The 16068-nt window shown below is 32.7% G+C and overlaps 1 protein-coding gene across 1 annotated transcript; it reads left to right on the forward strand.

Annotated features, from left to right (window-relative positions):
- The first annotated feature begins 7051 nt into the window (after positions 1–7051).
- Positions 7052–16050, forward strand: LOC129893775 (protein FAR1-RELATED SEQUENCE 4). The gene is made up of 4 exons (XM_055969161.1): positions 7052–7166; positions 7766–9887; positions 9991–10044; positions 15669–16050. The coding sequence occupies exons 2-4, from the start codon at positions 7833–7835 to the stop codon at positions 15783–15785; spliced, it is 2226 nt and encodes a 741-aa protein (XP_055825136.1). The 5' UTR covers positions 7052–7166; positions 7766–7832; the 3' UTR covers positions 15786–16050.
- The last annotated feature ends 18 nt before the right edge of the window (positions 16051–16068 follow it).

Consider the following 16068-nt stretch of genomic DNA (forward strand, 5'->3'; position numbering starts at 1 on the left):
GTGAATGTCGTACTTCCGATCATTTTGTGAAACTTTATCAAGCCTCTTTCAAAAGAATAGATAATAATGTAGAGGCACACTTGAATTTTTGAAATGATGATAATGAATAGGGTTGGGCGTTCGGTATTCGATTCGGTATTTTCAAAGTTCGGGTTCGATAACCGGTAATTCAAAGTATATACCAAATACCGAACTTTTAAACTTCGGTTCGATAATTCGATAATAGGTAAATCAAACTTCGGTTCGATACGGTATTCGCCTATTCGGTAATACCATATTTTTTTAATAATTAATGTACAATAAAAATTTATCCGCATGTAATATTTACATTAACCTAAAGAATACATATCTTAACTTATATTTTTATTACTACACCATAATTAAGTAATATATGCATTTTAACTTACCGAATACCGAAGCCGAAATTGCTCTGAAGCCACATTCTACGGAAGAGAAATGATACATCGTAAACAAAGAGAAAATAATTTATGAATAGATACAGAATAAATAAACTATTACCATGTAATAAAAATGACGAAAAAGAGTGAAAACAAAAATCTCTAATATATCACACATAATTTTTATACATATGTTTTTCTTTGAATTATCCAAAAACTCTACATCACTGCACTAATTATTAATTAGTTCTTGCAAAGATATGAAAGAGTTGGAATCTTTTGTTTTCAATGTAACTACCAAACAATTTATGTATATAACTGACGTGGTGAATCATGCAAAGTAAAATTAGAATTCTTAACCAATTGCACAAATTTGAAATTATAATTTATAATTTTTAGATGTACATGAATTTAAATTTTAGCAGTTATCCATAATGTACGTGTTTGAAAGTGTGCATATAGTATGCTGTAAACGTGGGAAAGTTGAAATGAAAATGGTAAAGAAAATAAAAAAATGGGATGATTTCCTCTTATTTACTCTTCTCTTTTTGGTAATTTTTCTTTTTTTCCAATTTTTTTGTTGTAAAAATTTTTTAAAAAAAATCGATATTCGATATTTCCCAAATATCGAATACTGAAACCGAAATACCGAATTTTATAATTCAGTACCGAATATCGAACCGAATTACCGAATACCAAAATACAAAAATAGTCGATTCAGTTTGGTAATTTGGTTTTCGGTATTTTATGCCCAGCCCTAATAATGAAGCAACTCCCTCACATAAATATGAAGATATTAAGGCGAATCTTGCTTATAAAGATGATGCTTTCGAAGATCTACCAAATATTACTTATTTGGAAGCTGAAGATTTTATAAATATTGACTGAAGAATTGATTATCTAACTGGGGATAAAAATAGTTATTTTTTTTATGTTTGATATTATGTTATCCTTCGTAAAAAAAATAATTTTGAGTCGAGGGTCTCTCGAAAACAGCCGTCCTACCTTGGTAGGAGTAAGGTCTGCGTATACTCTACCCTCCCAGACCCCACACTGTGGGATTTCACTGGGTTGTTGTTGTTGTTGTTGTTGTATAATGTATTTTTTGTTTATGAAAAATATAGAAATTCTCCAGTCATCAGTTGGATCCAACATCAATTATGATAATATGTACCTTATTGATAGTGCCACAACACACACTATTTTATGAGATAAGAAATATTTCTCTTATTTGATTATGAAAGAAGCTAATGTTAATATAATATCTGATAGTACAAGATTAATTAAAGGATTCAAAAAAACTAAAGTTATACTTGTCGGGGGAATAAATTTAACAATTAATGAAATAATATATTGTAGTAAGTCTCAAAAAACTCATTAAGTTTCAAAGACATTCGTCAAAATGGTTATCATATTGAGACTACAAATGATGAAAAGAATGAATATCTTTACATTACTACAATGATGTTGGGCAAAAAGTTTATACTTGAAAAGTTACCCGCTCTTTCATCAGGCTTATACTTCATAAGTATTAGCATGGTTGAAACACATGCCATAGCAAACCAAAGGTTTACTAACTCAAATGATTTTATTATTTGACATGACCGGTTGGGTCATCCCAGTTATAATATGATGCGCAAAATAATTGAGAGTTCACATGGACACTCTTTGAAGAGCCAAAAGATTCTTTAATTTAAAGAATTTTCTTACGCTGCATGTTTTCAAGGCAAATTGATTACTAGACCATTAGTAATCGAAGTGGGCATTGAATTCCCAATATTTCTGAAACGTATACAGGGTGATATATGTGGATCTATTCACCTATCATGTGGACCATTTAAATATTATATGGTTTTAATAGATGCATCTACAAGATGGTCACATGTGTGCTTATTATCAACTCGTAATATGACATTTGCGAGATTACTTGCTCAAATAATTAAGTTAAGAGCACAATTTTCAGATTATGCAATAAAGACAATTCGTCTTGATAATGCTGGTGAGTTCATATCTCAGGCATTTAATGATTATTGTCTGTCTACTGGATAACAGGTGAGCATCCGGTTGCTCATGTTCATACTTAAAATAGTCTAGCGGAATCACTAATTAAACGTCTCCAATTAATTGCTAGACCAATGCTTATGAAAACAAAACTTCTCATTTCATTACGGGGTCATGTTATTTTGCTTGCAGTAAGTCTTGTACAAATCAAACCCACAAGTTATCATCAAGTCTCCCTATTACAATTTGTTTTTGGTCAGGAGCCGAACATTTCCCATCTTAGAATATTTGGATATGCAGTATATGTTTCAATTGCTCCACCACAACGCACAAAGATGGGACCCCAAAGAAGATTGGGGATATATGTTGGGTATGAATCTTCTTTTATCATAAAATATTTGGAACCTATGACTGGAGATTTATTCACCACAAGATTTGCTGATTGTCATTTTGATGAATCAGTATGCCCAGCATTAGGGGAGAGAAAATAAGCAGTTGAAACGAGAAATAGATTGGAATGCATTATGACAATTTCATTTAGATCCTCGTACAAATAAATGTGAACTGAAAGTTAAAATGATAATTCATTTGCAAAATATTGCAAATCAACTATCAGATACATTCACTGATCTATTAAGAGTTACTAATCTCATATTCCAGCTGCTACTGCTCCAATTCGAGTTGATGTCGTAATAGGACAATTAATTAATGCAAATGAGTCTAAACCACATTTAAAATGTAGTAGATCGATCAGTTCCAAGAAAATGAGCAAACAATCAAGATGGTCATTATATGAAAGAACCTGCTAAAGAAAAGCAAGGAGACATAACAATTGATAAGACCTTAAAAGAGGTTAAGGCACCTGAAAATGATAAAGAAATTTTAATAAATTATGTCTCATCAGGAAAAATATGGAACTGAAATAATATAATTGTCGACAATAATTTTGCTTATAATATTGCTATGGAAACAATGCAACAAAATGAGGATCTTGAACCAAAATATGTCGATGAATGTAGACAGAGGAATGATTGGTCAAAATGGAAAGATGCAATTCAAATTGAATAAGTTTAGCTTGAAAAATGCAAAATTTTCGGACCAATAGTCCGAACACTTGAAGGTATAAAATCAGTGGGGTACAAATGGGTCTTTGTGCGAAAAAGAAATGAAAAAAATGAAGTCGTAAGATATAAAATACGACTTGTGGCACAAGAATTTTCGCAAAGACCCGACATTGATTATATGAAAACATATTCTTCTATGGTGGATGCAATCACTTTCAAGTATCTTATAAATTTGGCAGTTCATGAAAAACTTGGCATGCATCTGATGGATGTCGTTATAGCCTATTTATATGGTTCTCTAGATAACGATATTTTTATGAAAATTCTTAAAAGATTTTAAATGCCTGAAATATATAAAAATTCCCGATAAACTTGTTTAATAAAACTTTAAAAATCTTTATACGGGCTGAAACAATTAGGGCGAATGTAGTACAATTGTCTTAGCAAATATTTGCTAAAAGAAGGATATAAAAATGATTCAATTTGCCATCGTGTCTTTATGAAAATGTCTGAATTTGAATTTGTCATAATAGCCGTATATGTTGATGATTTGAATATCATCGGAACTCCTGAAAAACTTTCAAAGACAGTAAAATGTCTGAGAAAGAAATTTGAAATGAAAGATCTCGGAAAGACAAAAAAAATTATTGATCTACAAATTGAACATTTTGCAAATTAAATATTTGTCCATCAATCAACATATACAGAAAATATTTTAAGAAAATTTTACATGAATAAAGCACCCCACTGAGTACTCCAATGGTTGTGAGATCTCTTGATATTAATAAAGATCCATTTCGACCTCGTGAAAATGATGAAGAGTTTGTTGGTGCTGAAATATCATAAGTGCAATTGGTGCATTAATGTATCTTGCCAACAATTCTAGACCAAATATAACTTTCTCAGTAAACTTGTTAGCAATATTTAGTTCTTCCCCAATGCGAAGACACTGGAATGGAATTAAGCATATATTCTAATACCTTTGAGGGACCATAGATATGAGATTGTTTTACTCAAATGAATCTACGTCAGAATTGATTGGTTATGCAGATGCAGGATATTTGTCTGATCCCCATAAAGGTCGATCATAGACATGCTATTTATTTACATGTGGTGGTACAGCTATATCATGGCATTCAACAAAACAAACTATGATTGCCACTTCCTCAAATCATGCAGAGATAATAGTCATCCATGAAGCAAGTCGAGAATGCGTTTGGTTAAGATCAATAACTCAACACATTCAAGAAATATGTGACCTTTCTTTGAAAAGAGACGTTTCAACAATATTGTATGAAGACAATGCTTTATGTATAACTCAACTGAATGGAGGATACATCAAAGGAGACAAAACAAAACATATTTTACCAAAATTCTTTTTTACTCATGATCTTCAAAAGAAGGGTGAAATAGATGTCCAACAAGTTCGTTCAAGTGACAATTTAGCAGATATGTTTACCAAGGTATTGCCGACTTCAACCTTTGAGAAAATGAGATACAAAATTGGAATGCGTCGTCTTCAAGATATTAAGTGATATTTTCATCAGGGAGAGTAAAACACGCATTGTATTCTTTTTCCCTTAATCAAGGTTTTGTCCCACTGGTTTTTCTGGTAATGTTTTTAATGAGGCAACACTCAAAGCGTATTACCAGATGTGTGTACTCTTTTTCCTTCACTAAGCTTTTTCCCACTGAATTTTTCCTAGTAAGATTTTAACATGACACAATATCTATGGGTGTTCAGAATAGCTATATATATATATTATTTAACTAGAATAGTTTTTTGTTGAACATACAAGAAGGAGTATTATAATATTATAATAATGTATGTCATTTTCATTTTACTTTTTCAAGTGGACAAATTGCCCACTTGGTGTTACACTCAACTTGGTTATCATTTGTGCCTATATAATGGGCAAAATCTTGAACAATGAATGGTAAGAAAAGATATACATACACGACTTTGGCTTTCTCCCTTCAGATAGTTTCTTCTCTCCGCCTTAATTTGTTGGCTTTTTTCCTTCTGGTATTTTTTTTTCTCCACTTTAATTTGTTAAGTTTAATTTATTTTATAACAAAGGAAGCGTTTCGAATAATTAAATGTTTGTATTAAAAAACAGATCGTGTTTAACAATTTTTTTTTCATAACATATTTTAAAATGTCGAAATGTGAAAATGGTATGTAAGGATTATTTGGCGTGAAAATAGTTTAAAATATGTAATCATTTTGGCAGGTTCGTTTGGTCAGACTTTCTAAATATGTTTATTTTTAATTATTTTTTTAATTGCATTGACTTTCCGAAAGCTTGGACTCTCCGGTCTTTCAAATTTACTTAAATACAACATAAAAGTAAAATCTCAAAACAATAAAAGATAAGATATTTTAATTGTCTCTTGAAAACAAATGCTTGTTTGGTTTCGTAATAGGATTAATATATTGGGGAGAAAGTGTAAGATCTAAAATGATATGATGCAAATCGAAAAAAATAAATGATAAGGGGTGCAAAATGCACCGCTTTTAGCTTTTTTGCTTTGTGAATGTCCGCCAAGTACTCAACTCTTCTACTTCATAATGCATATCTAAATTTCAAATTTTGATCTTCTTCCTGTTAAAATATGACAGCACTTGAAAATAAATATGATCATATAACTCCAAAATAATAAAAAATCATATTATTTCAATTTTATCTCTTGAAAACAAAAAAACTTATTTGATTTTGTAATATGATTAATAGGTTAGGTAGAAAGTATAAAAACTAAGATGATAATGTGCAAATTTTTAAAAAAATACTTATGCGAATTGCAACACTCTCAACTCCTTTGCTTTGTGACACATGCATATTTCAAAATTTAATATTTTTTCAGCCAAAAATGACATTACTTGAAATATGAAGATCATATAATTCCAAAACAACAAAAGATCACATAGTTTCATTTTTGTCTCATGAAAAAAACTTTTTTTTAGATTCTGAGTAGGGGTGTGCATTATTCGGATTAAATTGAAAAATCAAATCAAATTAAATTAAATTTTAATTTGGATTGATTTTTTTATTTTTTTGTTTTTGTTTCAGATTAAGAATTTATTTATTTGTATGGTTTCGAAATTTGAACAAATGAAAATCGAAAAACCGAATTATATATATATATATAGAATTTAGTTTATATTTTATTTTTGGACATATATTGGTATAATTTAAGTATTGTGTTTTAAATTTTTACCCCCGACTTATATTAAAAAGTATATTTAAGAGATTCAATGTTATTAATTCTCCTTGTATGAAATTTTTATTTTTTTAGCATGTAAATATAACTTTGATTATGCTATTAATTATTGATATAATTAAATAGACGAACAGAAAAAAACCAAATTGAACCAAACCAATTTTTTTGGTTTGGATTGGATGACATTTTTTCAAAATCGAAAATCGAATAACACAAAATCAAAACCAAAAAACCGAATGCATAATATGTTGGGGAGAAAGTGTAAGGACTAAAACAATAGGGTGTGCAAATTTAAAAAATACATGGTTAGGGGTGTAAAATGCAATACACACCGCTCTTTTACTTTGTGAAAGTCCGCCAGGCGCCAACACACTCACCTCTTGCTTAGTAAAGCACGCCTAAGTCCCAAAATTTCATATTTTTCATCAAAAAATACATCACTCCTCCGCGGCTCCGTCCAGTTCTCCGGCGAAATTCACCGGTTAGATCTCGTCTCTGTTTACTCTACTTCTCTTCTCCGGTTTAACGATATAAAAAACCCTGATCCTTTTCTCCGATGTTTTTTTTTCTATGGTTAACTTTCGGATTTTGTGATTGTTATGAGTCTCTCATGACTTAACTTTTTGATTTGCGATGTAGGATTCTCGCTTTGGCTAAAAATTTGTGATGGTTTTGTAATCAATCTGCTTTGGAGTATTAGTAATCGAATTTTCTGAAAACTTCTGTAGGTTATCAAAAAAGCAATAGTCCATCTCTTCGTTGTGAACTTTATGAAACGGATAAGAAACTCATATATTTGTTGTTATTTATCATTTGAAATGTGGACCTACCTGTTTATCATTGAGCAAAAATTTTTAGTTTTTTTTTTCCTTCTAGCCAATTCAATTGAATTCTGCGGCTTTAACGATGCAATGATAAACTGGTTTAGTTTTTGATCTTCAGTCTTTCATTCAAGATCAACTACATGTGTATTAATCTAACACATACAAATATACTCCTTTTGATCCTTTTTCACTTGTGCTCTGTTCTGTCATCTGTGGATGATGTTTAAAACTGACATTGTATCTTATACTGTACAAGGTTACTGAAATCTTAGCTCGAAGCAAATTTCTGATTAAATCTAGACGCAAGTAGTGCTACATAAGCAATGGAATCAATTGTTGGGCTGGGGAACAGTAATACGGTGGCTCGAGATGATATGGAATTTGATTCACATGAAGCAGCATATGAATTCTACAAAGAATATGCAAAATCAGAGGGGTTTGGCACTGCCAAATTGAGCAGCCGTCGTTCTAGGGCAAACAAAGAGTTTATTGATGCAAAGTTTTCTTGCATCAGATATGGTAACAAGCAGCAGTCTGATGATGCGATCAACCCTAGACCTTCTCCTAAGATAGGCTGTAAAGCTAGTATGCACGTGAAGAGAAAACCGTCAAATGGAAAGTGGTACATTCATAGTTTCATTAAAGAACACAACCATGAGCTTTTACCAGCTCAAGTGCACTTCTTCAGAAGCCACAGAAATGTTGATCCGCTTAACAATGATGCAAAAGTTCGACGGAAAAATATGTTGGCTTCTGTATCAAAACAGTATGGTGCATACCAATTCTCTGGTAATCTGGAGAATCTTTTCAGGAACCAACATGACAGAGGTCGAAGTTTGACTTTAGAAGAAGGAGATGCTCAGGTTTTGCTTGAACTTTTTGTGCACATGCAGGGAGAGAATCCAAAGTTTTTCTATGCTGTAGACTTAAACGAGGAACATCGATTGAGAAATGTTTTCTGGGTTGATGCCAAAGGCATGGATAGTTATTCCAACTTTGGTGATGTGGTGTCATTTGATACTACATACTTCACAAACAAATATAAAATACCTTTGGTTCTCTTTGTTGGAGCAAACCATCATGTTCAACCCACCTTACTAGGTTGTGCGCTAATTGCTGATGAGACAGTGCATACATTCATATGGTTGATGCGGACATGGTGCCTGGCAATGGGTGGACAAGGTCCAAGAATTTTGTTATCTGATCAAAATGACAACATCAAAGCAGCTGTTGGAGTAGTCCTTCCAGATACCAAGCACTATTTTAGCCTGTGGAGTATATTGGAGAAGATACCAACGCGTCTTGATTATCTCAGCATGTGGCATGAAACATTTATGGAAAAATTTAGGAAGTGCATATATAAGTCATGGACTGAAGAGCAATTTGAACACAGATGGTGGAAGTTGATCGAAAAGTTCAGTCTTAGAGAAGATGAGTGGGTCCAGTCATTGTATGAAGATCGCAAGCTTTGGGTGCCAATTTTTATGAGGGATGTATCTTTTGCCAGCTTATCTATGGCTTCAAGAACCGAAAGCATAAACTCTTACTTTGACAAATATATCCAAAGTGAAACGTCTCTTCGAGACTTTATTGGACAACATAAGCTAATTCTTGAAGACTGGTATGAAGAAGAAGCCAAAGCTAATTTTGATGCATGGCATGAGATGCCTGAGCTTAAGTCTCCCTCTCCCTTCGAAAAACAGATATTGCCTATATATAGTCATGAAATATTCAAGAAGTTCCAAGTTGAAGTATTAGGAGCCTCTGCCTGTCATCTAAAAAAAGAATCAGAAAACGGCACATCTATAACATATGCTGTCAAAGATTTTGATGCAGATCAAAACTTCATGGTGGAGTGGGATGCACCAAAGTCCGACTTATACTGCTCATGCCGTTCATTTGAGTACAAAGGTTACCTGTGTAGACATGCTATTGTGGTTCTTCAAATGTCTGGTGTCTTCAATATTCCTTCTAAGTATATATTGAAACGCTGGACCAATGTTGCCATGAGCAGGCATTCCATAAGCGAAGGACTGGATGAAACGCAAGCTAAGGTCCGCCGTTTTAATGATTTGTGTCGACGAGCAATAATATTGGGTGAAGAGGGATCATTGACTCAGGAGAGCTACAACATTGCTCTTGGTGCCATTAAAGAAGCTTTAAAACAATGTCAAGGAAACACTCTTGCAGCGAATCGTAAATCAGGTAGTAGTGCAACCCTTGCTATCCAAGTTGATGAAGTATGTCAAGGAAACACTTTTGTACCTAGAGAGCTAGTGCCTAACAGTAAAGCTGCCCAGACAAGCAAGGGTTCTCAAAGAGCAGATCTTGGAAATGAAAGGGAAAGCGACAACAACACTTCTAATAAAAAAGGAAAGGTTAGGAATTTTTATATACATTTCCTTTTCTTTATTTGTTCTTCTCAGCCACAAGCTCAACCTAAGATGAAATTCTCTTACAAGTGTTTTTCATTTTTATCAGGCGCCTTTGGAGCCAGAGATGGCAAACAGTGCAGAAGGAGACTTTCACCAAATGGTTTGTCATGCTAGCACCTACTCTAATTTAAATGAGAATAATCCTTCTTTAAAGTGAGTTCATGTAGTGAACCTTCTGAGACAATTAGAAATTACTTGTGAGGAGACCATAAATGGTTTATTCATTTCTGTAATTTTCTGTTTTTTCATTCGTTTCTTTGTTTTTTGAAAAATTAAATTTGGTGATAGAAATTGTTTTACCAAATTTCCAGACTCGAGCTCCTCGGAAGAGTTTATTTTGAACACTAGTTTCTAGAAACACGCGTTGCGTGTGGACCCCTTATCAATATTAACAAATATTTTAAATTCACATAAATAATATTAAATGTTGTGTAGTCAAATACATATCAACTAAAAAATTGAAAAATTCCTAAAAATAATGAATATCAATCCTACATAGCTCAACAAAGGAAGAATATAATAAATTTAAAATTTACACACAACGTTATATTAATAGATTGCACTAAATCTAACTTTCAAAAACAAAATAATTTCCTTAATGTATGTACAAATTATATTAATGTACAATGACGAACAAATATATAAAAAGCATATGATAAAAAGCATATGGAAAAGTGAGCAACTATAGCTGGCAATATATATGATAATATTATTTAATAACTTTATACATATAGTAATTATAAATGTGTAGAACTATTACTAATTTTGTAATGCAATATAATAATCCAAGTAACTTATTAAAAGAATTGTAACACTAAATTAAGTCTTTATGACAAATGATGAATGTGATACCTATACAAAATAATAAGCGTTACCGTCAAATAAAAGATTAGGTGGTGTGCTCCTCACTCACGAACAAGGACTTATGCATACATCTACGTATGTAAAAGATCTTGCAGAAGAGTATTGGGTGAAAATAATATATGATTAACTCTATTTTTTTTGTGAATTATCATATTTGTTGAAGAATCTCTAGTTTTCTAGTAAAAGACTGCTCCTTTGAGCAGCATGTTGAAGCCAAAAACCATAAAGTACAAGAAAGAAATTAGCCGAAGATGAGAGAATTTAGTTGTTTGCAGTAAACATTATTGGAAGAATAATAGAATAGATCTTGTTAAAGAGTATTGGGTGCAAATAATATATGATTAACTCTAATTTTTTCGTGAATTATTATATTGGTTGAAGAATATATAGTTTTCTAGTAAAAGACGGCTCCTTTGAGCAGCATGTTGAAGCCAAAAACCATAAAATACAGGAAAGAAATTAGCCGAAGATGAGAGAATTTAGTTGTTTATAGTAAACATTATTGGAAGAATAATAGAATAACAACAGAGGTTAGTAAGACAGCAAGAGAGACTGACAAGGAAAGGACCACGGAGGAGGCACTCACGTTTTGTTTAGATTGGCTTTATTTTTAATATATTTCCATTCTTCTACTGATTTCCTTTTGAAATTTTCAGTGTGTAAAAATTACTTTTGGACTTTCTTTAGTTTGAATTATCAAAGATACACTAGCACAAATCACCAAAATATTATATATGTATCTTTCTTTTTTTTCATCGGGGTTTAAAAATTAAAAAATCAACTCTAAAACCAAACCAAAACAATATCATATTTTTTCTTTTTGATTCGGTGTTTTGATTTTCCGTGAATACCCCTATTAATAATAATTACCCCTTTGCCTTTTGGTATTAAAAGTAGGGGTGTCTAAAAATCGTTTTAATCGATAAACTAACCCTTCGAATGTATGTAACCGCTCGTACGGAAGCTCACCTTGGACACGAGCCACTCATCAATAGGAAGGTTATAATTACCCTTACCCCTCTCACACATGTAACTCAATGTACAACCATTATCTGTATACTTGCCATATAAGAAATTCAATAATTCATCAATCAATAACTTATGCATGCTTAAGCATCAACAATCACATCGTCAATTATAAGCATGTCCGAAGACCAATCAACAATTATTCAACTTGAGTGCATACATGAATCTAAAACCAGTCTAAGCTCCAATTAACAACAAGAAAACCTTTCCCCGTTTGTCATGGTCCCTAAGCATAACAATAACTAGGTAGGAGTATCCTACCCTCAAGCCAACAAAACAACAAGTTTACCCTTGTTATGGGAAGTTAAGCTGATTTACTAGGTTACGAACTCATGCAATTCCTCTATCGTTATCCATCTTCACATCTTTACCCTATAATAAGTCGTATCAACATGAAACACCCATCAAGGAATCCATACAATAACATATCAACACACCATTAGATCTCTTTTTACTTAATCACCAAGTTTAATTCATCCAAAATGCTGTGCCCACAGGCCTAATCATGATTCCCCCGTCAAATCTACATTATGTACATGTTTTCTAACCGCAATCTACTACTCATAAAGCATAACCTACCTGGACGCCAAATTGTTGCTACACATGAATCGTTGTCCCTTTGTTCCTTTCTAGCGAGATTGATGGAGATTTTGCGAAGAAGAAGTTGGAAATGCGTTAGTTGAGAGCCTTGCTTCTCCGTTATCGAGGTTTTTCACCTAGGAATAGCCCTAGGGCGTTTCTAGGAGGAGCCAACTCTTTTAGAACCTAAACTAGGAGAAAAAGAGTTAAAATTCGTTGGGGCTACTGCTTGGTGTCGCTACAATGGTCCTAGGCGGTGCCCTCACCCTTTCTTCCCGCGTAAAAGAAAAATTTTGTTGAACAAGATGGGGGTGATCCCGGCTTAACTCGACTAGATATCCAAAATTTCAAACATGGGCATCTCATCGTTAATATTTTTAATAACAACGGGACGGGTCGTTACAATCATTCATCATTACTTCTTTTTTAGTAGTTTTGATTTTATTTCTTGACCTCATATTTATTAGTTCATGACGTTTATGTTAGCAATTAATACCATGAAGATGGTATATATGAACAATTGAAAATAAGAGAAAGGAAAAAACAAATTAAACTATCATTTTCTTATCGGCTAAACCGAAAATCAAATCATTAAGGATTGCTAACCGATTAGCGGAAAACTAATAATAATTATCTTATTGGTTTGGTTATCGGTTTAGCATGTTTATAAATTGATAACCAATAAACCGAATCGATAATATACAAAACCGGACTGAATGACCGATAATAAAAGGTTTTCTAAGTAAAGTTAGGCCTATAAATAGGATTCAAAAAGGATAAAGAAATGAAGTATTAGACATACAAGCTTAGCACCTTGATGCAATATGAAGTTAAATCACTTGACTGCTAACATAGTTTTTGGGTTGTAAAGTAGTTGTCTTTGAAAGTTAGTTAGGCTTAGTAGGTGCATCTGGACCAATTGTTGATGAGTTTCTTGTTCGTAGTTTATCGAGTTACTTAAGCGATTCCATAGTCTTTCGTTGTGTCTTTCTAAAATTGAAGTAGTGATAAAATCTTAGTTAGTTGGTGTTCTTTATTCGGAATAGCATGATTTTTTTGGGGTCTGGAGATTCCAGTCCGCTCTTTGGGGCGACTTCCCATCAATTTGAATTTCCCTTCTCAAGGCTTAAACCATTATGGATCGACCATCGGACTGTTAAGTAGGCCTTAGTAAAAAAACCCACAAATGTTAAGCTTGATGAGGTGGATTCCAAAGATAAAAGAGCTAATGAGGAGGCTTTTCCATATAAAAAAGGCATAATTCTTTTAATTTTGATGTTGATGAATTCTTCACCTATTATATCTCCTCAATTTTTTTGGTGACATTATATATTACTCTTAAGTGTTAAAAAGGTAAATTTTGTTGCATATCTTCTAATTGTTTGATCTCATACAGAATAAAAAGTCAGAAAAGAGTCTGAACATTATAGAATTAGAAAGGTTGAAAATAGAAACCCCTATAGTCAAGCCAACATGAAAAATCACATAAAAAGTCCAAGAAATGAGTTTGAACTGAAATTTACTTCTAGATACAATAAGGAAGAAATCGATTTAGTTAACAAGATTAAGCTATAAAATAATATAAACATACTAAATTTGGCTAAAGAATTATAGAAATAAAAAAAAAGGAAAAAAATTTGAACTAATGGTAAACAAAAAAACGCAAAAAATTACCTATAAAGAATGAGGATATCAGAGAGCTGGCTTGAGTTCATGTCCGGCCAGATGGAGACAAAGATCTGAGAATCTGGGAGTAGTATTAGTCAGTATATATATATATATATATATATATATATATATATAAAATACGATGTAGGATCCATATGCAAACATAGTATCTATTTAGATAGGCCCGAATGGCCCCTTCTCATTATGAGAATGTATATAACCCTATTCCGGCCTGGTACAACCTTTCGTATTATATGGAATACAAATCATACAACAGTTCCCAAGAAATACCAAACACATTGTGTAATTAATATATTCAAGACACATTATGATGGACATTGATTCATTGTATAGTATTCAAATCTGATAGAGTAATATTGATTTGTATAAAGTTATTATAGAAGTAGTGATTGATTGAGGGGTAAAATGGTCATTCAACTTTTGATGAACAGTTTGATAATGCAACTTTGGACTTGGGGGCTTCCCACTTTTAGATTAGTATAATCTATAATATAATATAATAATAATATTACTCCATCTGTTCACTTTTACTTGTCACTTTTAGCATATCAGTATAAACATTTTTTCATGTCTTGCCCTTAACATTAATTACTTATTATCCAAAGCATTTCCCAAGACCTAAGACTAACATCAATTAATACAGTAGTGTGGTAAAATACTCAAGTCGATCATTGTTTCTTAAGGGGCATGCAAAGTCCAAAGTGGATAAGTAAAAGTGAATGAACGGAGTGTTATATATATATATATATGATTTATCTGATGCACCTAAAAGTTGACGAGCTAGAAGGTACAACTAGAGGCTCAGGCTTATCATTTATGGATGATGATGTCAAATTGAGGTTAATGTGGTCGTCTGGGGACATGTTTTTTCTCTCTTTGTGTGTACGTGTGTAGTACAGCTATCCACTGGACAATGACTAAAAGTAAACTAGATGCTGTTGTAATCCGCTGCAAAAAAATGGTCTATAGAATTAAATGGTAAGGATGGAAGTAACGGGAGATGAAGGTTATGTTCGGTGGCAGATTGTTGACTATTTGAACCTTAGATTTATGGTTCTGAAAAAGCATACATTTCTTTTCCAGGTTCCAATACTTTTGTTGATTTGCAATCAAACTCTGTTGCTTGTAATTCCATTTCTGCTCATCATTGTGGCTTAACTGCCCAGTGTCTGGTCAAGTTAGTTACATGATATAGTGCTGGTTTACATGTATCGTATTGCACCAACAGTGTCCTATAACATGGCATGAATTAAATTACATGATGTGGTGCTAACATATTATCATCTTTTGTACTATTATTTGCATGTTCTTGATGTCTTTTAATGATATTACTTCATCAAAAAATGGATGTAGTTACATGAGCCGAGGGACTATCCTAAACAACCTCTCTACCTTCACAAAGGTAGGGGTAAGGTTGCGTGCAGACCCTACTTGTGGGATTACTATGGGTATGTTGTTGTTGTAGGTAAGCACATTAAGTGTTGTTTCTCTTCTTGTTATCACTTATGACCTGCAGTCTCTACTTTTTGCACAACGTAGGCTGACCTTTGCGTTTAATTTGTGTAGGATATGCCTGGTAGCCTGGATTATCCTGCGAGATTCCTTACAACACTGTTAAGAGGTGGTGACATTAACAAAAGAGGTGCGGAATTACTTGGAGAGATGCTGGAGGAACAAAATTGAAGGGACGTATATCAAGAATTGGTGGAGGACCAATTTATGTTTATGAATTGGGTTGTTCCTCTCAAAATGGAAAAGGTATATTATTATTTATATATAACATTGTACATTTTTCAGTCTCAAGACCCAATTTAATAGCCTGTCGACAACATCACTTATCGTAAGATGCAGGATCAATAGATTGAACTTAGATGCTTAATGTATGTGCACCTGCAACAGCACAATCACTCTCGAATGTGAAATAGTAATTTGCTTTTATTGTCCCCGAGATTCCATGTTTTTTGGT

The sequence above is a fragment of the Solanum dulcamara genome, chromosome 7 (assembly GCF_947179165.1).
Source record: "Solanum dulcamara chromosome 7, daSolDulc1.2, whole genome shotgun sequence".
Lineage (NCBI taxonomy): Eukaryota > Viridiplantae > Streptophyta > Magnoliopsida > Solanales > Solanaceae > Solanum > Solanum dulcamara.